This window comes from Nerophis ophidion, linkage group LG19 (genome assembly GCF_033978795.1).
Source record: "Nerophis ophidion isolate RoL-2023_Sa linkage group LG19, RoL_Noph_v1.0, whole genome shotgun sequence".
Lineage (NCBI taxonomy): Eukaryota > Metazoa > Chordata > Actinopteri > Syngnathiformes > Syngnathidae > Nerophis > Nerophis ophidion.
Window position 1 is genome coordinate 18,379,775 of NC_084629.1, and position 27,999 is coordinate 18,407,773.

The following is a 27,999-nucleotide window of genomic DNA, read 5'->3' on the forward strand; positions in this document are numbered from 1 at the left end:
ATTATGTTATACATTTCCATAGTTTAGTTAGCTGAGGTATATAATGTACAGTGTATTTTGTCAACAACTGTATGTGTGTAACGTATTTCTTGTGCTGGGCAATCATAAAACGGCTGCGAAACACGTACTATGTGAGGCAACCTGTTCTCCGGCCTCCTGGTTGTAGAGGGCGCTAGTGATCCCAGAGATCATTCTTGCACTACTCAGCTAGGCCTGTATGGGGAAATCTGAAGCCGGTATGTTTTAAAGTTGTCGTATGTCTGCATATCGTAAAAACAACCGTCCAACATTTTACAACTAATTGTAAACTTATTGGTGCCGACCATCAAGGCTGAGTTGCGACGAAAGAGTGTGTCGATGTTGCGATATTAAGCCGAGTTGGTAAGTGAATTTGTTTGCTAATAGTAGCTACTAGCCGTACCCATGTATTTTTTATGGGCGGTTAGCATCAGGTTTTAATCCCGTTTCCTCCAATGTTTCTGATCAGATTGAATTTATATTTATGTTGAGTCTTTATTTTGGGTACAAAAATATGGTGACTGAGTATTGTGGCGTTTTAAGGCCATCTGCATTTTTTATGCTACAGTAAAGACAATGAATGAACACTGCCGCTGGAGCGCGGTTACACATGTCATAGTGACAACACTGTGTACTGTCGTGTTTGTTATTTGTACACATTGTGATTATTTAATATTGTTAATGTTAGCAGTATTATCGCCAATATTGATAATAATAAGTGTAATTGTTTTATACCATACTATACTAGCTAAAGTACCTGCTACATTAAGTTAAAGTACCAATGATTGTAACACACACACTAGGTTTGGTGAAATTTGTCCTCTGCATTTGACCCATTCCCTTGTTCACCCCCTGGGAGGTGAGGGGAGCAGTGAGCAGCAGCGGCCGGTAATCATTGTTGGTGATTTAACCCCAAATTCCAACCCTTGATGCTGAGTGAGCAGGGAAGAATGCTGGTATGAGTTTTTAAACATAACCCGTTAACTGCTGCAAATCTAATGGTGAATAAGATACTCTATAGGGTTCATATGTTTATAAATCTGCAGATGAAGTCAGTGCCTTACCAGCCATGAACCTCACCGCACGTCACTGCTAACAAACACTCGTAAACGTGTTAGCATATTAGCTAATGCTAACGACGTTGGCTGCATTACATTAACACGTACAAATAAGCATGAAAACACTCCGACAGACATCACACATGGGACTTTAGCTGTATTGTAAAACTTACAAACGTTTCCTGGAGTGATGAATGAAGAATCTAAATAGTAGAAATGCTATGGAGGCCTAAAAGCCGGAATGGCACTTTTACTTACGGTTCAAGGCTTTAAGGAATTCATGTTCACCCAGCAACACCTGCAGTGAGCAAAGTCGTCCAGAAGATGGCGCCATAGTACAAACAATAACGCACTTTGCATGTGTTTGATGTCGACTATTTACATTATGGCCGTCAGCGAAGACAAATCGACTGTTTTATTAACCCCAGGGTCCAAAGCGTAGGAAAAAAATAGTGGCTTATTGTCTGGAATGTACAGTGTGTTTGACAAAGAAACATTGTGTGCATCTCTTCCAGCAGAAGCTCAGGGTTTGATAGGCCTTCTTACGCACTTTAACAGCCCGTATAAAAAGTGAAGAATAAAAGTCAGTTAATGTATTTGCTAAAGTGCTAAACAGGCAAAAAGAAGTCAAAAGGAAGCCATGGAAGGAGGTTTATAAAGTGTGTTGTCACCATGGAAACCCTCTGCTGGCCTCAGATGCAGTTGCAGGACACATTGGCCTCGGCCTCGTCCACGTCCTCTCCGTACAAGGTGATGAGGCTAGGGTGGACCCTGAACGCACCACAGTTAGCATGATAACATCGAGGTGACATCATCATGTTTCGCACCTGATGACGACTTCATTGGCGATCTCCACCAGCTCCCCGTCAATGTTCCAGGGAAAGGTGGCGTCTGATTGGATGATGGGCGTCGTCTTCGAGTCCTCCTCGCTCTCGTCCTCGGGCGGTCGGGGGCGGAGCTTGACCGCTGACACGGTGTGCGTCTCCACGAAGGAGAAGTTGAACTGCGGAGACACAACAGGTGTATTGACGTGAGCGCCACTTCCGGTTTCCTTTCCCAGCTGTGACTATGCAAAGCTCCAACAGGGGGCAGCAGAGACCACTTTTTTTGTCTCCTCAAACTCTGAAGCCATCCATCCATTTTCTACCACTTATTCCCTTTGGGGTCGAGGGGGGCACTGGTGCCTATCTCAGCTACAATCGGGCGGGAGGCGGGGTAAACCCTGAACAAGTAGCCACCTCATCGCAGGGCACTCTGAAGCCAAACTGCAGTTTTTTTTTAAATAAGCATGAACCACGAGAATAATGAGCAGTTTTTAACCCAGTCAGGTTCTGGTTCTGGTTCGCTCTCTCGTCAGTCTGCTACAGCTGACGTGCAGGCAAACCAGGCCGGGAAGTGAGGATGTGGGTCAGTCAGCGAGTAAACACTCATATATTTAGAAAGTGGGTTAGTGTGCGTCCTCCTGGGCCAGAACGAGGCTAATCTGGTCTGGCGTGGACTTAAAGGGAGCAGGTCAAGAGTGATGTCCAGATCAACCAAACGGTTACCTGTCCACCGGAGGTGTTGTATCGTTTGAGGTGTTTGATGAACTCCGACCTGGACGTGTCGCCCACGGCAATCAACGCCGCGTTCCCATTGGCTAGTCTGCAGTAAACAGGAAGTAAACCAACATAATATATTACATGTTTACATTGGAAAGATTCTTGGATCATGTAGATTAGAATTAATTTATTAAGTAAATAAACTCAAAATGATTGTGTTTTTGGTTTTGAGGCAAAACAAATGTAGTTAATTACAACTTAAGCATTATATTTATCGAATACAGAGAATTTTGAGTGAATTCTAATTATTGTTATTAGGCACAGTATAATGCTACTTAAAGGCCTACTGAAATGAGATTGTCTTATTTAAACGGGGATAGCAGGTCCATTCTATGTGTCATACTTGATCATTTTGCGATATTGCCATATTTTTGTTCAAAGGATTTAGTAGAGAACATCGACGATAAAGTTCGCAACTTTTGGTTGCTAATAAAAAAGCCTTGCCTTTACCGGAAGTAACAGACGATGTGCGTATGACGTCACTGGTTGTAGGGCTCCTCACATCCTCACATTGTTTACAATGTGAGCCACCAGCAGTAAGAGCAATTTGGACCGAGAAAGCGACAATTTCCCCATTAATTTGAGCAAGGATGAAAGATTTGTGGAAGAGGATATTGATAATGAAGGACTAGAAAAAAATAAAAATAAATAAAGTTTTAAAAAAACACACAAAAAACAAGCGAGGGCAAGTGAGAACGATTCAGATGTTTTTAGACACATTTACTAGGATAATTCTGGAAAATCCCTTATCTGCTATTGTGTTGCTAGTGTTTTAGTGAGATTAAATAGTACCTGAAGTTGGAGGGGTGTGGCCACAGATGTCTTGACGCCAGAGCCTCTGAGGGAAGTCAGGCAGCTGCATGGACGGCGCAAGCTCCGCTGATCTCCGGCAAGAGGCGACTTTATACCACAATTTTCTCACTGAAAACTGCCGGTAGACATGTAATCGGATCCATGTTCGCTTGACCGCTCTGATCCATAGTAAAGCTTCACCTCCAGGCATTTTAAACAAGGAAACACCGTGTTTGTGTGGCTAAAGGCTAAAGCTTCCCACCTCCATCTTTCTACTTTGACTTTTCCATTATTTATTTAACAAATTGCAAAAGATTCAGCAACACAGATGTCCAGAATACTGTGTAATTATGCGATTAAAGCAGACTACTTATAGCTTGGATCGGGCTGGAAAATAATGTCTGCTACAACCCGAGACGTCAAATGCACGCATCATCATACGCGTCATCATACGGCGACGTTTTCAACACAACACTTCGCGGGAAATTTAAAATTGCAATTTAAGGCCGTATTGGCATGTGTTGCAATGTTAATATTTCATCATTGATATATAAACTATCAGACTGCGTGGTCGATAGTAGTGGGTTTCAGTAGGCCTTTAAGTAAACGTTAGCAAAATATTTTAAATAGCTTTTTAGCTAAATTTTTATGCTTGAACTTAAAAAACAAGATTTTGGATAGTTGGCGCCATCTTGGAAGTATGCTAATGTTAGCATGTTAACATTTTATGGTAGCTTCTTACTGAATTTTGTATGTTTAAACCTAGAAATGATAGTTTGTGATGTCAAGCAAGTATGCAATACTAAACATACGCTTGCACGTATGTTAACATGCTAACGTTTTTTGGTAGTGTCTCTTATATTAACATGTAACAATGGAATGCAAACAATTTATGCTAGCTCTTTATATAATTTTCTATGTTTACGCCCACAAATGTATGTATGTTTATGTATGTATGTATGTGGGTTGTGTTGTTATTCCTACTGCTTGTCGGCATGAGAGGCGAGCACGCTGACTACCGAGCTAAAAGCTTAACTTAATTGCCAGCATTGCGCTTGTAGTTTACCAATGTGCGTTACATGTACACCAAAGTATATATTTCATCTGTTCTCGTATCTTTAATTGTAAAACCACCAACTCTATACAGAGTACTTGTACCTTTAAATGAATGTACCTTTAAAGGGGAACATTATCACCAGACCTATGTAAGCGTTAATATATACCTTGAAATTGCAGAAAAAAGACCATATGTTTTTTTAACCGATTTCCGAACTCTAAAAGGGTGAATTTGGCGATTTAAACGCCTTTCAATTGATAGCCTGTCGAGCGATGACCTTTCACCCGTGACGTCACAACATGAAGCAATCCGCCATTTTCTCAATCTTATTACACGCACCAAGTCAAATCAGCTCTGTTATTTTCCGTTTTTTCGACTGTTGTGGATATCCTGGGACACTCAAAGCAAATGCATTTCCAACAATAAAGTCAACAAAATCTGCAATATTGGAATATAGATCACCATTGAATTTGCCCGAGTGCGAGCTATTCAAGGACGACGGCAGTCTCTTCCCGCAGACGAGTGAGTTAAATCCCCTGGATATGATTTATGCCACTTCTTTTTCTGTCTCATTTTGTCCACCAAACTTATAAGGTTGTGCATGAATGCACAAAGGTGAGTTTTGTTGATGTTATTGACTTATGTGGAGTGTGCTAATCAGACATATTTGGTCACGGCATGACTGCAAGCTAATCGATGCTAACATGCTATTTAGGCTAGCCGTATGTACATATTGCATCATTATGCCTCATTTATAGCTATATTTGCATCCAGCCTTCCCCTCCACCCACATGTAATGCCAAACAAACACATACCAATCGTTGGTTAGAAGGCGTTTGCCGAATTCGTCCTCGCTTCCTCCCGTGCCGCTGTCTGTCGTGATATGGCTCAATAGCTTCAGTTTGTTCTTCAATTTCGTTTTTGCTACCTGCCTCCATACTCCAACCATCCGTTTCAATACATGCGTAATCTGTTGAACCGCTTACGGCGATGAAATCCGAGTCTGAGTCCGAGCTAATATCACTATACCTTTCTGTGCTATCCACCATGTTTGTTTCTGTGTGATCATGCTGTGACGTCACAGGATAATGGACAGGTGGATATAATGACAGTTCAAATCGGGCACTTTGAAGCCGTTTTTCGGGATATTGAGTGATGGGTAAAATTTTGAGAAAAACTTTGAAAAATAAAATAAGCCACTGGGAACTGATTTTTATTGGTTTTAACCCTTCAGAAATTGTGATAATGTTCCCCTTTAATTTTAAAACCACACTAGTACACCAACTGTATACAGAGTACTTGTACCTTTACATTAAATTACCTTTAATTGTAAAACCACCAACTGTAAACCGAGTACTTGTACCTTTAAATGAATGTACCTTTAATTGTAAAACTACCATGTGTATACCGAGCACTTGTACCTTTTAATGAAAATACCTTCAATTGTAAAACCACACTAGTACACCAACTGTATACAGAGTACTTGTACCTTTAAATGAATGTACCTTTAATTGTAAAACCACACTAGTACACCAACTGTATAGAGTACTTGCACCTTTAAATTATTTAACCTTTAATTGTAAAACCACCAACTGTATACCGAGTACTTATACCATTAAATGAATATACCTTTAATTGTAAAACCACACTAGTACACTAATTGTATACTGAGTATTTATAGCTTTAAATGAATGTACCTTTAATTGTAAAACCCCCAACTGTGTGCAGAGTACTTGTAAGTTTAAATAAATGTTCCTTCATAGTAAAACCACACTAGTACCCCAACTGTATACAGAGTACTTGTACCTTTAAATTAATGTACCTTTAATTGTAAAACCACCAACTGTTTATTGAGTACTTGTACTTTTAAATTAATGTACCTTTACCTGTAAAACCACCAACTGTATACCAAGTACTTGTACCTTTAAATGAATGTACTTTTAATTGTAAAACCACAATAGTAAACCAACTGTATTCCAAGTACTTGTACCTTTAAATTAATTAATGAACCTTTAATTGTAAAACCACCAACTGTATTTATACATTTAAATGAATGTACCTTAAGCCACCAACTGTATACCGAGTACTTTACCTTTAAATGAATGTACCTTTATTTGTAAAACCACACTAGTATACCTAGTACGTGTACCTTTTAAATGGTGTACCAGTTCCCTTGCACCTTTGCCAGTCCTACCTAGTGTTAGGGGCCAGTCCTCTCGGGGTGTGAGGACTGAGACAGGGTATGGCCATGATGCTGATGCTCAGGTATGAACCCTGAATAGTGGTCCAGGACTCCGCCCCCTCTGCACATGCAAAGACGGCGCAGATAAAAAAAAAAACTGAATGGGCACAGAGTCTGCTCGACTCACCTGAGTCCCTACCCTGGTCCTGGACTGGGTCTTGGCCTCTGACAAAGACAACAATAGTAGTTTGTTTGTTTGTGTTTGTGAGTGAGTGAGTGAGTGAGTGAGTGAGTGAGTGAGTGAGTGAGTGAGTGTGTGTGTGTGTGTGTGTGTGTGTGTGTGTGTGTGTGTGTGTGTCTCACAGTTGCCCAGGCAGGTCGTGGTCTGCGTTGCTCACTAGAAAATTCAGCTGACAGTGGTCTGCTCTGTAAAACACAAACATGCTAGAACAAACAAAACAAATCTGCTCTGTAAGACACACAAACATGCTGGAACAAACGCGGTCCATTGTGGCTCCACCTTCCTGTGTCACCTGAGCCGGGCCAAGGTCTTGACCAGGGCGTACTCGTGTCGCCGCGACGACGGCATCCACCGCCTCTTCTCCGCCCGCGCCAGGCTCCGCCCACCAAAGCCGAACATGGCGGAGAAGCCGTAGCGCAGCAGCTGTCCCAGCGAGAAGAAGCTGCACATGTCCACTGGCTGCAGGTGACCTGTGGACACATGGCCGCCGTCACTGGCTCCGCCTTCTACAATATCATTGGCCCATAGAACTAGAGCATCAATAAAACATGTGTTTGATAATTGTACGTCGGAAGAACCCGGAAGTTGCCAAGTAGGGTTGGTTGCATGAACAAAGTGATCAGTGGGAGTGACACGCCAACAGCCAATCAGGTAACAATATCAGCTATCAAGGTTGGTTGATTGGAGTTTTTTTGAGAAGAGAAAGTCAAAATGAGGAAATGATAGATAAAACCGTACCAATGTGGTCTGTAAATGATGCAAGGCTGTGTTCGCCCTTAAAGCCGTGCACTAAACCTGCAGGAAACAGTTCTCAGGTTTCTCTATGTTTACATTTTCGCACTTTGCACTATTTTTGTACACTTAACGGTGTATGACCTGCTAGCCATGACTCTGCAACAATTCTTCTCAACAAAAGGAGAAATACAACCTTAGATTACTTGTCCAGGGTGAACCCCGCCTACCGCTTGAATGCAGCAGAGATAGGCTCCAGCGACCCCCCGCGACCCCAAAAAGGGACAAGCGGTAGAAATGGATGGATGGACAACCTTAGATTTAAAACATGTGTATGCACATTCAACACTTAAAACCTTTAGCATATCAGTAAATGGGATTCAATGATGGAGTGGATTAATCAAGTAAAACAAACAAAAGTATTAATATGATTCAGTTTAAGAAACGGTTCAAACACAAAGTACAAAGAAGAATTATCATATTTAACTTTTTTTTCAATTATCATTTCATTTATTTCACCATAAACTACTGTACCATTTATTTATGGGAACTTCAATTATTGTCTATATGTCAGGGTTCTCACCGACAGTTTGGTTATGTTTAGTTTTTCTTCTGTGTTTGGCTTATTTCCGGTCAGCGTTTTCCTGCACGTCTCCCTGAGCGCTTGTTTCCCTCACCTGTCCCTGATTGGCAGTCTGGCCCACCTGGTGGCCATTGCCAATCAGGCCACTATTTATACCTGCCTTTCCCTCCAGTCCGCGCTGGATTATTGTAGCTGTGTCGCTGTATCCTGATAGCTGTTCCCTGGTTCCTGTGCCTGTTTCCTGTCTCCTGGTTTGTGTTTTACCTGCATGTTTGGACATTAAATCATGTTTTCCTGCACCAATCCTGCCATCTCTGCATCTTGGGGTTTGTCACCACCAATACCTGACACTATATGTTTACATGTATAATATTAATGTATTTGTTTACTTATTGTATTTAATTAATGTACTCATGTATGTACCAGCTCAGTGGCCTTGTGGTTAGAGTATCTGCCCTGAAAATGGGAGTTTGTGAGTTCAAACCCCGGCCGAGTCATACCAAATCTATAAAAATTGGATCCATTACCTCCCTGCATGGTACTCAACGTCAATGATTGGAATTGGGGGTTAAATCACCAAATGATTCCTGAGCGCGGCCACCACTGCCGTTCACTGCTCCCCCCACCTCCCAGGGGGTAACCATGGGGATGGGTTAAATGCAAAGGACAAATTTCACCACACATAGCGTGTGTGACTAAAAGTGGTACTTTAACTTTTAATTATACACTGTTACAGAGAACAAAGAAATTGGATAAAACTGCTATGATATGAAAAAGGGGTAGGCTTAAATAAACTCTGCTTCTACCTACTCTTTTTCACACGTTCTGCAAAGAAACAACAGGAAATATCTGATTCATTGCATCGTAATCGTATTTTATTCATGTTCAAATTAAACTGAAACTAACACTTTATTAGGCATTTCTTACATAATCCTTATGTTTGCACCTTAATTTTAAGAGGTTACTGTTAAGTGTTTAATGTGATTTTACTATTTTGTGTACACTGTTTGTTTTCCATGCTTGTTGCCTCGGTAGCTGAGGGCATTATAATCAGAGGAAGTTTACATTTGAAATAAATGTATTTACATTCATTAAAACAATAATTATTGATATCGACCAATAAAAAACAATTATACTGTGATACAGTTTTCAGCCATATTGCCCAGCCGTAGTCAAAACACTATCTACTCTATATGTTGAAGAGCATTGCAGTAACCATGGCAACGGCAGCATCACCTGATCCAGGTATGTACACAACTTACTGTTTGCTTTGGTCTACTAATTAGTATCATTAGTTTGCCATCTGTTTCATGTCCCGCCATTCAAACACAGCGGTTGGCTGCCAGAAGGGAAGGGGAGGGGCTTCACAACTTAGTGAAGATTTGGGGTGAAACTGATCCTGTGGAAAGACATCTGTCTTTCCCCTGAGAGCCCGCCCCCCACTGAGCAGCAGCCAATCACAACGTCTTCAATTAAAAGAAGCGAGAAATTTGAAGAAAGCAAAAATTTGACTGAGTTAGGAAAACAAACTGGAGTGGGTCAAGGTAAGTTCTTGCCTCATCCCTCACTTAGAATGTGATGAAGAATGGTGTTTACTTGAGACGAAGACCTAATAAGTCCAAAATATGATTGAGTATTATCTGCTCACAGATGCTCTGATGGTTGTTGGAGCTCACTGCAGCTAGTTCTGGATAAATTAACCGACCCCCACTCCTTAATGCTTCAATAATGCGGTGGATTCTCACAGGAATGAGGCAAAGGTTCATTCAGACCCACAGAGCTCACCCAGGACGACGTGCATGGCTGCAGTTGCCGGGTCTCTCACCCCGTGAACAGAACACGACACCACGTCTGTGGAACCTGTTAGAACCGAGGACAAGGAGAATGTAGTCATACCGGTATAGTTTAGTGGATCTGGGTGGGTCCTGCACCTACTCTACCTGCAGGGATGATCCCCAGAGGCAGAAGAGCTCTCACTGGACTCTCAGGAGACCCGGCGTCCAGTTGGGCTCTCAGGACCAGAGCGTGGCAAAGTTCTGCGACGTAGCCGTCACCGCCGACGCACACCACCCTGACCCACACATGAACAATCATCAGAACATTTACTCTTTTTTTCTTTACCATTAAAGGGGCCATATTATGATTTTTTTTTACATACATATCATGGTGCTTCTTTGTTTAAAATGCTGCATAAATTACGTTTTACACACCATCTTCGAGCAATTATCTAGGCGCTCTTATTTACGTGCCTCCACTTCAACAGTGTCTTCTTCCCGCCATCTTTGTTGTAGTTTTTAGAGCTTCCATCGCCAGTCTACTGACAGGTACAACGTAGAACTATATACTACTTTGTATTAGAAACCGCAACTGCGGAGAATGTATGTGCATGTACGAGCCAGTCTGCCCTACAACAAGAGGATAGCAATAAAAGAAGGAGCTTATTGACACTTTGGGTAAATGTATACTAGGGTTGTACAGCATATCGGTACAATAAAATGTATCGTGGTACCAATTAATTAAAAAAGGTGCTGTACTACATTTGAAAAACATCGGTACTTTTTTTTGTCCATGCGCTGGCCGTTGGCACACAGGGGGGTATGTCACGAGTCAACATGAACACACGCACAGATCACTTCAAAACAGAAACAGTGTGGAGACAAAAGAGGGAGAATGGACGTATTTGGGCTATGAAACTAACAAAGTTGAAACTATAAACACAGAAACGCCGCTCTTCAAGCGGTGTGTTAGCTAGTTAGCATTAGCTAGCTAATAGAAGCTAGCTTTTAGTACCTAACTAGTAATAGCTATCAAGTAGTAGGTAGCTAGTAGTAGGTAGCGAGTAGAGGGCTAGCGATTATTATCAAGCTGGTTGTAGCTAGCTAGTAGCAAGCTAGCAACTAACGCCTGTCCATACAGTGTTTTCCCTACTTCTAAAGTAATGGCAACAAATAAAGTATGTTTTTTTTTACAAGTATCATCCCTGCAGGATGAGAAATAGCGTAACATGCTTCACTCCACATAACAGCTATCTGCTAACAGCAGGCTATCGCTCCTGAATGTAAACAATGGCTGGATCTATACAAACATCAACTGTAACGACAAGGAATACAAGAGCCATATCTATTAGATACTACAATAATTGCATCTAAATTATTTATTATCACAAAATAACTTTTGTGTTTATTTGTTGCTTATAAATCCATGAAATATGTCCCTGGACACAGGAGGACTTTAAAGGAGCCATATGTAATAATGTCATGTCAAGTCATCATTAAATGGCCATGACATGTCAAAAGGCTTTCAAAAATCATGTTGTTTTCCAATACCTCTATAAGTGATAACTCTAGTTCATATGCTCATTTCAAAATTAGATTTACAGCCCCGAAATATTGTTATTATTTTCATTTTGATGGCCCGCCCTCCACCATTTGACCAATTAGAAAGTCTATGAGTGTGTCACATCCAGTTTGCCAGCTATGCACCACCATCTTTGTCTGGCTACTGCCATTAGTCTAGTCTTAGAATTAGATTGGTCAGATTGAGTCTTAGACTTAGATCGGTCACATCTCGTTTTAGATTGGTCACATCTAGTCTTAGATTGGTCAAAGCGAGTCTTACACTTTGATTGGTCAGATCTAGTTTTGTACTTACATTGGTCAGATGTAGTCTAGCGGCTGATGCCAAGACCCCAAATATTTATACTCAAAACCAAGAGAGTGTGCCTGGGCAAGAATGGTTTTGCGCTATTGACTACTACCAGTCCAAAATGGTCTGAATCCCCCACGTAAGCATTCCATTCAGTTGTAAACAAATGGCACATATAGCATTCTGGTCACCTTCTGTGAGCAGAATGTTTCTAACTCCTGTTATTTGTTGGAGGCTAAATTGCAGAGTCTTTTAGGAATGGTTGAAAGGACAGTGTTTTATGTGGGAGAAAGATGGTGTCGCAGATCACCTCCTCTTTTCGGGGATAGTTTTTCAACGTTCCCTTACTCCTCTTTCATACCATTCGTCCTCCCGGTCCACAATACGTATTGTATCCATTCCACCATACCCTCAAAGGAGTGCTGTTCTCCTTAGGGTGCAGGTAGACAGCTGAGTCTGGACCTGAAGAGTTTGTCCGTTTATGCTGTGCAATGCATCGGCTTAGTGGTTATTTTGTTCCCCCAATATATGAATCAGTGCATTCATCATTACACTGGATAGCATACACCAGATTGTTTTTTGTGGGTGTAGGGTGTCCTGTCTCAATGATGCACCAGTCTTTGTCTCAGGGTGTTGCCTGGTTTAGGTGTTCTGAGATGTTGTGTTGGTTCAAAGTTCTTCTGAGTTTCTCACATACACCTGATACATATGGGATGACAATATTTTCCTCCTCATCCACTCTGTTCTTGTTATTTCTGGAAGTGGATGCACTTGTCAGTAACGACCAGCTGGGGTGACCACAGGTTTTGGACTGGTAGGATCAATATCAGCGATCGATTAAATGCCCTGAGATGACGATGACCCGGATGAACGAGAACATTCACAGACATATAGAAATATATTTTGGTATCGGCACAACCCTAATTTCTACCATATATGGATAAGCCACTAATGTCTACACAGGCAAAAAAACGTCACAAATTGGGCTAATTCCAAACAGCTCGTTTCTCAGAAGCATGAAAGAAAATATGAATATTTTATTATTTATAAATATTCCCGCTCCATGGTTTGATTTCACATTTTTTGGGACTTATGCAGATCCAAAATACACAAATGCAGGGACTAATTGGTAAAAACAGTTGGTTTTGCATAATAGGCCCACTTTAATGGAAAACCACAATCAATTCTTGGAACTGTTATCATTTTGTGTTTGTTTGACAACTGCAACACATGCGCACACAGACACACACACGCACACAGCTTCCCATCCGGTCTAGGTTTTTTTCCTGGAGCCGCAGTCTAATCTAATGTAGTTTTACGATAATCCTTACTTCAACACACACGCTAAGTAGCTACCTTAGCAATGCTAAGCTAATCTTCTCTAGGCGCAGTAAGCCATTGAGGCCTGAGTACAAAAGCTGATTACACAGACGCACGCGCACACACACACATTATTTTTAACCACATTTTCATTCTACACCTTTTTCATTTCAAAATGTGATTCATTTATGGACACTGGACTCTGATTGGTCAACTTCAAAAACGAAATGATGATGTCATAGCGAGTGATCTGTGAAGGAAACACTAACCCGTCAAATTCATCCAGCTGGAGCTCTTTCATCACAAAGAGGGCGTGGCCCCGCCTGTCTGTCACTGCACATGCAGGTGGAGAGACAGGTAGGAGGGACAGACAGGTGGACAGATGGAGAGACAGAAAGTGAACAACGGTGCTCGTGTGTGTGTGCGTACACTGAATGTGACAACAGAGATTACACCATCTGCTAAAGAGAAGGAGCGGAAGGACGCAGAGGAGGGGAGGATTAGGCAAGAGAGGAGGCAAGGGAAGGATGGAGGAGGAGAGGGAAGGAGAAGATGCGGGAGGAGAAGACTTTATGGCAACAGATGGGCGATGCTCCGCCTCCTGTATCATGTTACCTAGCAACCAGAGACTACCATTAACGCTGACCTTTGGACCCACACACACACACACACACACACACGCACAAACACTGACCAGTGATGTCCGTGCGTACGTCAGCCATCTTGAAGAGCGGCGCCACATGTTCTCTGTAGATGTGGACAGCCTCCTTCTTGTGACTGCTCGGGTTGATGAACACCTTCACACACCTGGGACGATTGCTGAAGCCTGCACACACACACACACACAATCTTGTTATGTATCTTGTTATCATCATGTTGTCATCAAGTATGGAGGTTTATTTGTGTCTTTATTACAAAAGCTTTTTTGTAAAGCTAAATATTTCACGTTTTAATTTTGTGAACTTAATTTTTTTTTTTTTACATCCAATTATGCCGACCATTTAATTGAAAATATATATACCGTATTTCCTTGAATTACCACAGGGCATTAAGTATGCGCCTGCCTTGAATTACTGCCGGGTCAAACTCGCTTCCCAAAAAAATTAGCGCATGCTTAGTATTACCGCCTGGTCAAACTTGTGACGTCACGAGTGACACTTCCCCTATCATCATTTTCAAAATGGAGGGGGCTGATTTCAATATCGGTAATTTGAAATCGCATAAAGTGAAGAAAATTAAGTGCTATTCAGTAGGATTTAAGGTCCAAGCTTACATCACACTCAAATTTTTACTGCATACCTTTGGTAAGTGCCGGAGTGAGAAGATGTTTTAAAATAATTAGCGCATGCTTACTTTTACCGAATGCCTTTGGTAAGCGCAGGAGTGAGAAGAGTTATTAAATTAATTAGCGCCCCAGCGGCAATTCAAGGAAATACGGTATTTTATATATATATATATATATATATATATATATATATATATATATATATATATATATATATATATATATATATATATATATATATATTTGTTTATATTTATATATTTTTTTAATGTAGTGTTTAAAAATTCAGTGTCAAAAAATGTATTATAAAAAATGTTGTGCTAATAAATACAGTGTCGAAAAATTATATGCTTCAAAAAGCAAAACGCACTTCCAGTAAAAAAAAAAGGCTGAAGCAATCGATCCTATCTCAGGCCGGGTTGAAATGTTGATTATGTTGCACTATACCAAGGTAGCCCACTTAACTGCTTTTTTTTTTTTCCTGTTTTGCAAGACCCGTGTTACGTGACCTCATACTTGACACCTCATTGGCTGGTTCTGAGACAGGATCGATTGCTTTAATCTTAATTTACCGGAAGTGACTCTTGCTTTTTGAAACAGCAAATTTTTATGCACTGATTTTTATTTTTTTTTACACTGAATTTTAAAATCATTGAATGTTCTTTCAATCCATCCATCCATCCATCCATCCATCCATCCATCCATCCATCCATCCATCCATCCATCCATTTTCTACCGCTTGTCCCTTTCGGGGTCATGGTGGGTGCTGGGGCCTAGCTCAGCTGTTCTTTCAATGAAATTGTCAAATTTAAACGCAAAAAAATCAGTGACACAAATTTTGTGTCAAAAAAGCTTTCGTAATAAAGACACAAATTAACCTCCTTATCAAGCGCCCCACGGATGATAACATCATTGAATCATCTCTACTGCAGCTGTGTGAGCGGCGGCCATGTTGGTACAGGCAAGTCCTGAGAGACATCGAATTGTAAACATTGAAAGGATACATTCTAAAAAAAAAAATTTCAAGAGCACTGAAACATTGTTTTTATATAACTTGAATTTTCACTAAAATTACAAAAATATAATTAACCTGATAGATTTCAACCCACTAGTTTTTAGAAGGGCTGTGAAACCTTTGGCACCACATGATTCAATTAAATTCTTGGCAGTAACGATTTGATTCAGAATCGATTCAAAATCAACACTGTTTTAATAACATTGGGTGCCAGTTCTATGATTAACTACACTCCTCCATAAACTAAATAAACATCTCTGACCAGTTTCTATATTACTTCAAAGATAACTGGTTTTGGTTGATAAAATTCTACCCAAACATTTTATAAAGTCAAATAAGGCAACTACAGAAGTATCCAAAACTTCTCTTTTCTAAAGTAAATATGTAAAGCAGATGTAGATCATCTACATTAACAATATGATTGGTTGGACGGAACAAATTAAAACAACAACAAAAATGTTTTTAAAACGATTTTGTATTTTTTTTTACTGATTAAGAATCGTTACAAATGAGAAACGCGATTAATTCAAAAACCAAAACATTTTTTGACACCCCTATTTTTGGTTATGTGGACAACCGCTTACATTGTTAAATATATTTTTGGGACCAGCTTGTGCTTATAAAGGTTAAGGTGTGTGTGTGTGTTTGTGTGTGTGTGTGTGTGTGTGTGTGTGTGTGTGTGTGTAGTATTGATCTGCGCTGGTCTACTGGGATCCGTAATGTGGCCTCTAAATCTGCTCATGATGAGTGCGCGCACACACGCACACACACGCACAGCATCTCCATTATCCAACTCATTGCTATAATCTGCTCCCAAAAGGCCGTGACCTCGCCCCGTTAATGACCTCCCGCACACACACATAGCTCCCCTTGTCACCCCCCACACCCTCACAAGGACCCATCCTGAATTAAGATGAGACTGACTGGCGCCCCCTGTGGTCTCTGTGGATGGTGCCAGCCACACAGCCACAGCCACAGCCACACACACACACACACACACACACAACCTTTGAAAGGAACCTTCACTTCGACTACTGAGAAAACAAAAAACATAATGTGCTGGCGTGCATTTCTCCACCAAAGCACTAGGGGCAGTGTTGAACAGTAGTTATGTGTGTTTCCATTGCAATCAGCACCCAGCCAAAAAGTAATTCTGGATGGTTTCTTCCATCTTTGCCCGCGCCATCGTGTCCAGAGACGGTTGGAGTCAATGATGTTGACGACAACAGTGAAGATCAAGTTTCCGCTCCTCAGCCTTCACGGGCGGCAGTAGGTTGTCATGGCAACGCTGCATCGCCATGGTAAACAATCCCTGACTGATGTCAACAACTTTGATTTCATGCATGCGAGGAGTCCAGAGAGCCCAGGTATCAACTTCCTGTTAGGAAACATTCAAACCTCTCTGCTCAAAGACTAATAATCTGTTCTCGGGTCGACTGTGGCCACCAAACATGGCACGACAGAAAACGAATATTAAATGTAGAAATTAGCGTATTTTCTTTTGGCACACAAGTCTTGTGTCGCTATGGAGATTTGCACTTTGCCAGCTGTAAATGACGTTACGCTGTATTGAAAAAAATCTGTTTTTGAATGCCCATACCTGCTATTTGGGAAGGTAGAAAGTCTTAAATGGTTCAGCGGGAAGGTCTTAATGAAAGCTAATGTCAGCTGGCTGACTTTCTTAACGTGTCAACAGGGAGAATGATGTGGGCGGAGCCACGCCGTTGTGTCGCGTACATTGAGTGGCGCTGCTGCATGGAAAGCAGTCGGCCCTTTTGTCACACTGACCGCCATTCTGCAGCTGCGCAATCGGGGGGCTGGTCTGCGCGGCGGCGACGGCAGCGGTGCCACACAACGCCACAAAAAAAGTTTTTTAAGCTGACCCCCGGCTGGAAAATTGGCTTAACGTGCACACGGCGGCCGCAAAGGTGAACGCGCTTACAATGAGCGCCGCCGTTTGACGTGCACTGTGACCACGGAGCTGACACGCGACCTGTCGTCCATTCATTTCGTGTGTGTGTGTGTGTAATCTGCTGTGATTGACAGACAGGTGAACACAGCTAACTTGTTACCATGGTGACCTCAATTGCTCTCGCACAGAGGACGCCAAAGTGCCACACGTTCAATATCTACGCGGCTGTCTGGCTCCACCCACTGCAACGACACCGCATACCCACATTAATTACGCCACTACTCTTTCTGTCTTCCAAAAATAACTACCGTCTGTTGGCGAGTGGCTAACCACTAACAAGTGCATGTTGATACGCGTGTTCATGAAGACTCAGCTAATCTCGCTCTCAGACGTGATTCAACATGCTGACGTGTGTGTGTGTGTGTGTGTGCGGATTAGCATGGATTAACAGATTAGCTAGTCTGTATTACTCACTCAACAAAATTGTCAAACGCAACACAAAGCAAACTAGTCCAGTCCCGTCAAAAGAGTGAGCTCAAGTAAAATAGGCATATATTATATTGATTTGATTCAGCATCAAAAAAGTAACAATGCTATAATTTTGTCGCATCAAAGCAACATTAGTCCACAAATTTAAGATAATAGTTCTACAAAAAAGCAATATTTTGGTGGTAAAATGCTGTATTAAAGTAGCAGGACAGTGGAAAAACAAGTTGCCTTTACGTTGAAGCTGTTATTGATTGATTGATTGATTGATTGATTGATTGATTGATTGATTGATTGATTGATTTAAACTTTTATTAGTACAATGCACAGTACGGTTCATACTCTGTACAATTGACCACTAAATGGTAACACCCGAATACGTTTTTCAACTTGTCCACGTAAAACAATTCATGGTACATTATCATATATATCTGATTTTTGACACAAAAAGACTTACAAGGTTTGCAAATAAATCAATATGATCAAAATAGTATCAATCTCACAGAGATTTTCGAGCTATTTTGAGAGATTATGAGGACGGCAGTCACGTGATGTAGAGGTGGAACCACAGATCTCTTCACCATCAACAACAATTCTAATCATGCAGAGTGCCAAAAACGATTACTTTGGGAACAATTATGATTCAGAAACTTATATTTTTGAGCCCGAACACAAAGAGGACTAGCAATAAGTTTTAGAAGCCTAGTGGTGGACGCCGTTCCTTTGTGACTCTATTAGCATTACCAGCATTGCTAGGTGCTAAACATACAAACTAATAGGGGTGTAACGGTACACAAAAATTTCGGTTCGGTACGTACCTTGGTTTAGAGGTCAAGGTTCGGTTCATTTTCGGTACAGTAAGAAAACAACAAAATATTAATTTTTGGGTTATCTATTTCCCGAATTTGTAAACAATGGCTTTATCCTTTTAACATTGGGAACACTATAATAAGTAGTGGTTTGTGCAGCCCTTTGAGACACTAGTGATTTAGGGCTATATAAGTAAACATTGATTGATTGATTGAATAATTCTGCCCATGTTAATCAACATTAAACGGCCTCAAATTGTTGCTCAGATGAAATAAAATGACAAAACTTTTCTTCTACATATAAAAAGTGCAACATTAAACAGTTTCAAGTCAATTCATCATGCTTAATTTATCACAGCATTTGGGAAGCCTGTAGTTGATTTTTATTATGTCAATGTTATATTTTTATCAACATGTGATAGCAGGGACACTGCCATTCAAAGCTTTTTTGTCCGTAAAACACACACACACGCACGCACGCACGCACACACACACACACACACACACACACACTGCAAAGTGAGCTAACGTTACGCTAAAAGCTAATTAGCCTTCACCTCAAACCAGAACTGCAAGCGAGCTGAGCTGCAGTTTAAGTTTCTAGAAGGTAAACGGGCTTGCCATGAATTGATTAACGTGGACCCCGACTTAAACAAGTTGAAAAACGTATTCGGGTGTTACCATTTAGTGGTCAATTGTACGGAATATGTACTGAACTGTGCAATCTACTAAGAAAAGTTTCAATCAATCAATCAAAACTCATAGTGATGTTAGTAGTAGTTGACTGGGAGGTGTTTATTATCATTTGGGGACAATACGCTGCCTTATGCTCACCTGCTAAACACCTATCTGCTCGACGCTGAAGCATTTACTACATGTGCTCCGAATACACACAGCTGATTGGCTGTTACCGCTCTGAATACGCACTGCTAATTGGCTGTTACCACTATATACGTAACCAATCAGATGGTTGTGTGGGTGGGACAATGCTGGGTGCTGAGACAGAGGCAGAAGAAGCAAAGCAGCTTCTTAAGACTTTAGCTTAGAAACTCGTTCGGTACACCCACGTACCGAACCGAAACCCTCGTACCGAAATGGTTCAATACAAATACACGTACCGTTACACCCCTACAAACTAACCATAATAAACCACAGTAAACAAACACTCTGTATTATCAAATTGTATTATTTTCACAATCACTGGGATGCTGACCGACGGAATGCTCACATTATTCTGTTTAGATGAAGAATCAATTGCAATCCTCATCAAGGGTTAAAAACAAGCATTTTTTCACGACATCTCGGGGACATGAAAGTGGACCAACCTGTCGGTTCATGGCCACATTTGTCTACTACCAAGTGAGAGATGCATGAATTATAATCTATAATTTACTTTTAGCAAATTTGAGACGAAGCAGAAGTTAGTGTGTCAACAATAGCTGTGTAAGGTAGCATTAGCTCACTGCTATCAATGTGCCGCTAAAATAGTCTGTCTGCTTTAGCACTTATAATAAATATATCACTCATATTTGGTTAATTTTCAGGTCACAAAATGTAAATAGAATATTGTTGGCAGTTTCTGGATGTTTTTAGATAGTATAACAAACACAATAGAGTACCCTTCATCTGTTGACTCAATTGTTAGATATTTATTTACCATTTAGAATGCATAAAACATATGTATTCTTGTCTTACATAAGGATTGTGAACGATAAACACCACATCTCTTTAAAATGTTTGCGTATTTCCAGTATGACTTATCAATAAAATGGTCAGAGGACAGAAGCGTTACTCCAGTGACGTAGAATCAACGGAAATTGCCAAAGGTATTACGGGCGGAATATTCAAAATGGCCGGCTGAATTTGTGGCATTTTGACATGTTTAGACAGTATTTTCAAATACTTTGCAGATTGTAAATACAATTGGATATGGTTGAATGGATACAATGAAACACAATTAAGCATATAAATTAAAAAAAAAAATCCACTCTACTGCTGCTTTAAGTCATGAAAAGGCTATATTTGGGTATATAAAAACTGTATTTTGCCATGAAATGCAATATTTTGCAAACAAATTGGTACATTTTCTTTAAAGAGGCACACAAAGGTTGTAAATTGCCTTGAAAACACCTTATTTGGTCCTAATTATATACATCCTCCTCCCCCAAAAAAGGCTATATTTTGCAGTTTAAATGCTGTATTAAGTCATAAAAAGGCTATACGACGGTTATGTAAACACAACTTTTTCACTTCCAATACCAGTTTTGGAGCCTCTATTCAGTTAAGCTCATGACTCAGTAAATTGAATGTTGTGGACCCGATTGTTACTGGATACGTTCTAATATGCCTTGACATTGTATGTGTAAGTAATAGGTCACTATGAGTATTTGATACTTGTTTATATAGAAAAATGTGCTGTTTTACACTGCAATATTGTACAATTATTATTACGTATGCCTAGCCTGCGTGCAATTGTGTGCTTAGCTGTTGTGTAGCTGCTAGCCTTCTAGTAGCCATACCTACTATGTTAACCTTTTGTGAAAATGACTTGACTAAATTAGAAGAAAATTAATGTGGTTGGAGAGACAACAAGTGAATAAAAAACGAAAATCAAAACACACGTCTAGAAATACATATAAATTCGGGACACTCCTCATAAATACTGTAGTTTGCCATGAAAATACATAACTTTGCAAATAAAATGAGAGCTTGTTAGAATGGCACAGAAATGTTGTCAAAACACAATATCAGACCATAAAAATAAATAAATTTAATATTTGTAAATGGTTATTAAAACACAATATCAGACCATAAAAATTTAATAAATATATATGTGTATAAGGTCATTAAATCTCAATATCAGGCCATAAAAATAAAATAAATATATATATTTGTATATGGTCATTAAAACACAATATCAGACCATAATAAGAATAAATATATATTTGTATATGTGCCATTAAAATGCATTAGCAGGTGAAGGAAAAAGTACTCCCAAAGGCGCCATCAAACTTGTGTTTTTGAAACCTTAGTACGTGTTACCTGCCAGCAGCTCCCTCAAGGTGTTGTACCAGGTGTGTGTGTGTTCTGAGGAGGCGTTGTGAAGGTGCAGCGTTTCCTCCTCCAACTTCCTCCCCCTCCGCTTGCAGTAAAACAAGGCCACGCCCAGCACAGGCCCGCCACAGCGCTGGCCGGCCGCTCGCCGACGCTTCACCTTCACTGCGAAGACGTCGCGCAGCATCAGCACACCTGGGGGAGGCGGGCACGCCTCACCTGCGCAGGAAGAATCACACCCGATTGGACACTTTGTACATCATATGACATAAATCACTGCTATCTTATTTAAAGGTAAACAAACACACTGCCAATTTGTCTAAATGGCAAACCCATTTATTCAGTATATTTATATACAGTATATATATATATACATATATATATATATATATATATATATATATATATATATATATATATATAAACACACACCATATGTAGTCATTTAATTAGATCATTATGTTGATGCCGGTGCTGATTCATCGAGGCTCATATTACATAACACATTAGCTGCTAGACCAGACACAAATGTAATAATCCGAATATATATGATGCACCTGTCAATCAATCTTAAAATGGGATTTGTCCCCGTCAGACTAATCATCCAATCTTGTGAGTTACATAACATACAGTATACCAGTGTGTGAGTATATGTACAAAACCCTAAACCAGTGAAGTTGGCACATTGTGTAAATGGTGAATGAAAACAGAATACAATGATTTGCAAATCATTTTCAACTTATATGCATTTGAATAGACTGCAAAGACAAGATACTTAAGGTTCGAACTGGTAAACTTTGTTATTTTTTGCAAATATTAGCTCATTTGGAACTTGATGCCTTCATCATGTTTCAAAAAAGCTGGCACAAGTGGCAAAAAGACTGAGAAAGTTGAGGAATGCTCATCAGACACTTATTTGCAACATCCCACAGGTGAACAGGCAAATTGGGAACAGGTGGGTGCCATGATTGGGTAAAAAAGAAGCTTCCATGAAATGCTGAGTCATTCACAAACATGGATGGGGCGAGGGTCACCACCTTGTGAACAAATACGTCAGCAAATTGTCCAACAGTTTAAGAACAACATTTCTCAACGTGATATTGCAAGGAATTTAGGGATTTCACCATCTATGGTCGGTGATATCATCAAAAGGTCTCCCGTTAAAAATGTTTGGCGCATTATGAAGTCTAAAATACCACAACGGAGACCCCGGACTGTTGAACAACTTAAACTGCACACCAAGCAAGAATGGGAAATAATTTCGCCTGAAAAGCGGTTTTTATTTACCATTTACACAACGTGCAAACTTCACTGGTTTTGTGTATGTACACACATATATATATATATATATATATATATATACATATGCGATGAGGTGACGACTTGTCCAGGGTGTACGCCGCCTTCCGCCCGATTGTAGCTGAGATAGGCGTCAGCTTCCCCCGCGACCCCAAAAGGGAATGAGCGGCAGATAATGGATGGATGGATATATATACACACACACATTTTTTCCCATTTATTGATAAATGTTTGCTATTTTCTATGTATTAGTTCAATCAAATGTTTTTTATAACTTATGTACGGATATGTCACTGTTCTTTCCCCACAGTGGCCTGAGACTGTACTACATCAACCATTTGTGACATGACATATATTAAACACGTGAAATGTAATTAAATGCAAAGAAAGTGATTTCATTGAGACACACAGCTTGTCCATCCTCCCCTCTACGTCAACTTGATTTCAACTGACAGCACACGCACACGCACACACACACAAACGCACACGCACACACAAACACAAACACACACACACACACACACACACACACACACGCCCGTAGCATGTTGCTGCTTCCAGATGGAGTTGAATCCACCGCTGTGCCCTCGCTACAGACACACACATGAAATATTAGCAAACGTTACTGTTCCCGTATTATTACGAGTTGTGTACCTAATAAAGTGTTCAGTGAGTGAACAAACTACGACATCATTGAGGCCTAGTTCACTAATGATAGTGTCATCTTGGACATTCTAGAAGCAGGCAAACAACATGTCCTGCAGCAAAAAGACTGGAAGAAGTCTTCATAAACAACACACACACACACGCACACACACACACACACAAACAGCATGCTAACTGTGTGTACGTGTGTTAATCTGCTCACATTGAGAGAATGTAATAACCCCCCACGGACACGACCAACTGCTCACTACTACTGCCAACACACACACACACTTCATGACATTAGGCTTGGATGGAATACAGCTAAACAGATTGTGTGTGTGTGTGTGTGTGTGTGTGTGTGTGTGTGTGTGTGTGTGTGTGTGTGTGTGTGTGTGACACACACACACACACACACACACACACACAGTGTATTTACACCTTCATTTGTGTGAAAACAACATTTACACCATGGAACCAAAACAAAACCAGTAACTAATGCCTTGTTAGTTGCCACTGACTCCCTCATACTAATACTACATCATTTATTATATTATTTATTAATTAATTAATTGATACTACATCATTAGAGCTGTATGACTACCTTCTGTAATCAGTTACTACCTACTACTACCACCTGCATACGACTTGATACTACATGCTACTACCACCTGTATACGACCGGATACTACATACTACTACCACCTGTATACGACCTGATATTACATGCTACCACCGCCTGTATACTACCTGTTACTACATGCTACTACCACCCGTATACTACCGGATACTATCACCTGTATACTCCCTGATAGTACATGCTACTACCACATGTATACCACATGGTACTACATGCAAATACCACCTGTATGCTACCTAACACCACATGTTACTCCTACCTGTATACTACCTGATACTACATGCTACTACCACCTGTATACTACCTGATACTACATGGTACTACCACCTGTACACTACCTAATACTACATGCTACTACCACCTGTATGCTACCTGATACCACATGCTACTACCACCTGTACACTACCTCATACTACATGTTACTACCACCTGTATACTACTTGATATTACATGCTACTACTACCTGTATACTACCTGATACTACATGCTACTACCACCAGTATGCTACCTGATACTACATGCTACTAACACCGGTATACTACCTGATACCACATGCCATGTAAAATCGCTAATGCTAATCTGTAGCATGTTTATGGCAAATCTCATATCGATTAGCATCAAGTTAGCACATTTTGAGAAGTACAGCCTTACTTTTGACCTATTATGTCAATTTGTGTTTGTCCCTTAGCGTTGTCATCTGGTTCAGTCTCTGCTTTCTGTTCCCGCGGGACTCAAACTTAGGTCCCCGGCATGAGAGACGAGCATGCTAGCTACCGAACTAAAAGCCCAGGCTATAAACCCGGTAGTTGGCAACCTGGCCTGCGTTACATTAGCAGGGACGCCCTGTGTATTGAGCTAAATTGGTTTGCACGTATATTGACTGTTAACAATACAGCAGGCTGCTTTCTACATATCCAAATAAAAGAGCAGTGGCAGGTCAATTGTCAGTGACACCGCCTGACATCATCAAACGTGCTGACTCGGCAGCATTGCCAAGTTCGCTTGTATAGCGACTTTTTGTACCCGAAAGTTGTTCGCAAATCTTTTGAGGCGCAGTTTGCAGTTTTTCGGGGGAGTGTTTTTGAACACGTAGATGCTTATTTGGGCTTGCTTTTTTTTTGTCTCTGTGGTAGTTTGTGCTTTTTCTAAACTCAGCAGTACACAGGGGTTCTGCGCCGTTCCTCTCAAAGTGTCTGTAGATCCTGCTCAATATGTTACGCTGCAAAAAAAATTATCACAGTCTTGCTTCTTGTTTACGAATGTCACTTATCAAAATGAAGTTTGGAGCTGAACATAAAGATGGCAAATGAGTCGAAAACACTACATGCATGTTCATCCAATCCACATTCAGTATAAAGAGGATTTCACGCTGCTAATTTTGTTTTTCTAAGGAATAAAGTTCCTGTTTACATTTGGAAATCTTTGAGGAAGATTTTTGACCAACACTTTGGTCTAACTCCATACAGTTTCTAAGGAGCATTGTATGTTAAGTGGATTTCTTTCACCCAAACCATGAACACACGACCCGTGTGTGAGCGCGCCCAATAGTTTCAATTACAGCACCAGCTGCCGGCACATTCCGTCCAGATGTCCATCACCGTGACAACTGACCTGTGGGGCTCTCGGGCGTGATGGGAGTCCAAGTCAGCGTGGTGCTGGTGAGCAGGACGTCGTGGCTTTTCTTGCCCACCTTGAAAATACCGTGCAGCAACACACACTCGCTGACAGACACACACACACACAGACACACACACACACACGCGTTCATATCACAGTTAAAGGCCTACTGAAACCCACTACTACCGACCACGCAGTCTGATAGTTTATATATCAATGATGAAATATTAACGTTGCAACACATGCCAATATCGCTTTTTTAGTTTACTAAATTGCAATTTTAAATTTCCCGCAAGTTTCTTGTTGAAAATGTCGCGGAATGATCACGCGTACGCGTGACGTCACAGACTGTCAGGAAATATTAGCAGCTGCACCACTCGCGGCTAAAAGTCGTCTGCTTTAATCGCATAATTACACAGTATTTTGGACATCTGTGTTGCTGAATCTTTTCCAATTTATTCATTTAATAATTGGAGACTATAAAAAACAATGCTGTTGGTGGAAAGCGGTGGATTGCAGCTGTCTTTAGCACCGAGACACAGCCGATGTTTCTTTGTTTGTTGTGAAGCGGAGCGGTCAAGCGAACATGTTTTCTCTACGTCAACCAGCATGTTTTTGGATGGGGAAATTGTGATATATATCTTACCGGAGAAATCATTGGAATATTCGTCGTCCTGCAGCAGCGGCAGCTGTGGGCTTGGCTCCTCGGCTTCTCTCTGAGACATTTCGTGTTCACCGCAGCCATCCGACCTCGAGGTGTGCCTTTACAATCTTTAAAATCTCACTAAAACACTATTAAAACAATAAGCAGATAAGGGATCTTCCAGAATTATCCTAGTAAATGTGTCTAATTACATCTGAAACGCTCACACTGCCGCCGCCCGGAGCTGTTGCTTTCATTTTTTTATTTTTTATTTTTTTTATATTCCTTCACTATCAATATCCTAATTCACGAATCTTTCATCCTCGCTCAAATTAATGGGGAAATTGTCGCTTTCTCGGTCCGAATTGCTCTTACTGCTGGTGGCTCCCATTAAAAACAATCGGAACATGTGTGGAGCCCTGCAACTCGTGACGTCACGCGCTCATACTTCCGGTACATGCAGGGCTTTTCTATTAACGACCAAAAGTTGCGAACTTTATCGTCGATGTTCTCTAATAAATCCTTTCAGCAAAAATATGGCAATATCACGAAATGATCAAGTATGACACATAGAATGGACATGCTATTCACGTTTAAATAAGAAAAACTCATTTCAGTAGGCCTTTAAAAGGGAACATTCTGAGAACATGAATGAAAAGTTCCATGAATAACTAATCATAATAACTAATTGTTCACTAAAATAGGATTATTTCCTCATATCAGTCTCAGTTTTTAGGTGACGTCGTCACGCCGCTCACCTGCTCTTCACTTCCGGCTTCTGCTCCTCACCGTCATCCTCCTCCTTCGTCGCCAAGTGAAGTTTCTCCTTCTTCTTGGTCCTCTTTTTCTCCTTCTTTTTCGTCCTCTCCTCGTTAAGCTCCTCCTCGCAGGCAGACATGTTAACAAAGTTAAAAAAAGACAAGCGAGCAAACAAACAAACAAACAAACACAACTCGACGTGTGTACGAGTCCAGGTCCGCGCGCGCTAAGCTGCTCAAGTGGGCGGCGCACTTCCGGGTCCGAGTAGCCGTCGTCATGGAGACGACGCAGGCGTCCACTTAGGCCCCGTGCGCGCAACATGTGCCACGCGGAAGCGCGCAGGCATCCAGTCTCGTCTCTGCTGGCCTTTCAGTTCACCTTTTTATGACGTAATTTGCTGTTTAAGATGAGTTGGTGTTTTTTATAGTTGTAAAAATACTTGCTGTTGTTCACTTCCTCCTCAACGACGTTCACAATAACAGCGTGTTTGTTTTAATGTGAAGGCGCATCATCTTTCACGTCAACACCTGACTCCCTGTCATCTTTAAGCAATATGGACACCATTTTGTAATCAGACGCACACACAGCAGACCATTAATGTGTGTT

General features: G+C 40.8%; 1 protein-coding gene across 2 annotated transcripts; it reads right to left on the reverse strand.

Moving 5' to 3' along the window:
• Positions 1-1,471: 1,471 nt before the first annotated feature.
• On the reverse strand, positions 1,472-27,659 carry cerkl (ceramide kinase-like). Of its 2 annotated transcripts, none has more exons than XM_061879402.1 (14): positions 27,393-27,659; positions 25,986-26,095; positions 21,779-22,009; positions 13,924-14,055; positions 13,499-13,562; positions 10,205-10,335; positions 10,050-10,124; positions 7,242-7,419; positions 7,072-7,134; positions 6,896-6,933; positions 6,721-6,829; positions 2,624-2,720; positions 1,904-2,079; positions 1,472-1,847 (listed from the first exon to the last, which is right to left on the reverse strand). In XM_061879402.1, the coding sequence occupies exons 1-14, from the start codon at positions 27,530-27,532 to the stop codon at positions 1,769-1,771; spliced, it is 1,623 nt and encodes a 540-aa protein (XP_061735386.1). In that variant the 5' UTR covers positions 27,533-27,659; the 3' UTR covers positions 1,472-1,768. The 2 variants fall into 2 exon arrangements, with proteins under 2 accessions (XP_061735386.1, XP_061735385.1); XM_061879401.1 differs by having other exon boundaries at positions 7,072-7,152.
• Between the last annotated feature and the right edge of the window lie 340 nt (positions 27,660-27,999).

What these genes read in the sequence shown, in the direction of transcription:
- cerkl (XM_061879401.1), bottom strand. Translation starts at nt 27,532, where the DNA reads ATGTCTGCCTGCGAGGAGGAGCTTAACGAGGAGAGGACGAAAAAGAAG. An exon ending in AGCCATGCACGTCGTCCTGG is followed by an intron (nt 7,420 to 10,049) that starts GTGAGCTCTGTG and finishes ATGTGTCCACAG; the next exon opens with GTCACCTGCAGCCAGTGGAC. An exon ending in GCCAATGAAGTCGTCATCAG is followed by an intron (nt 1,848 to 1,903) that starts GTGCGAAACATG and finishes TGGTGCGTTCAG; the next exon opens with GGTCCACCCTAGCCTCATCA.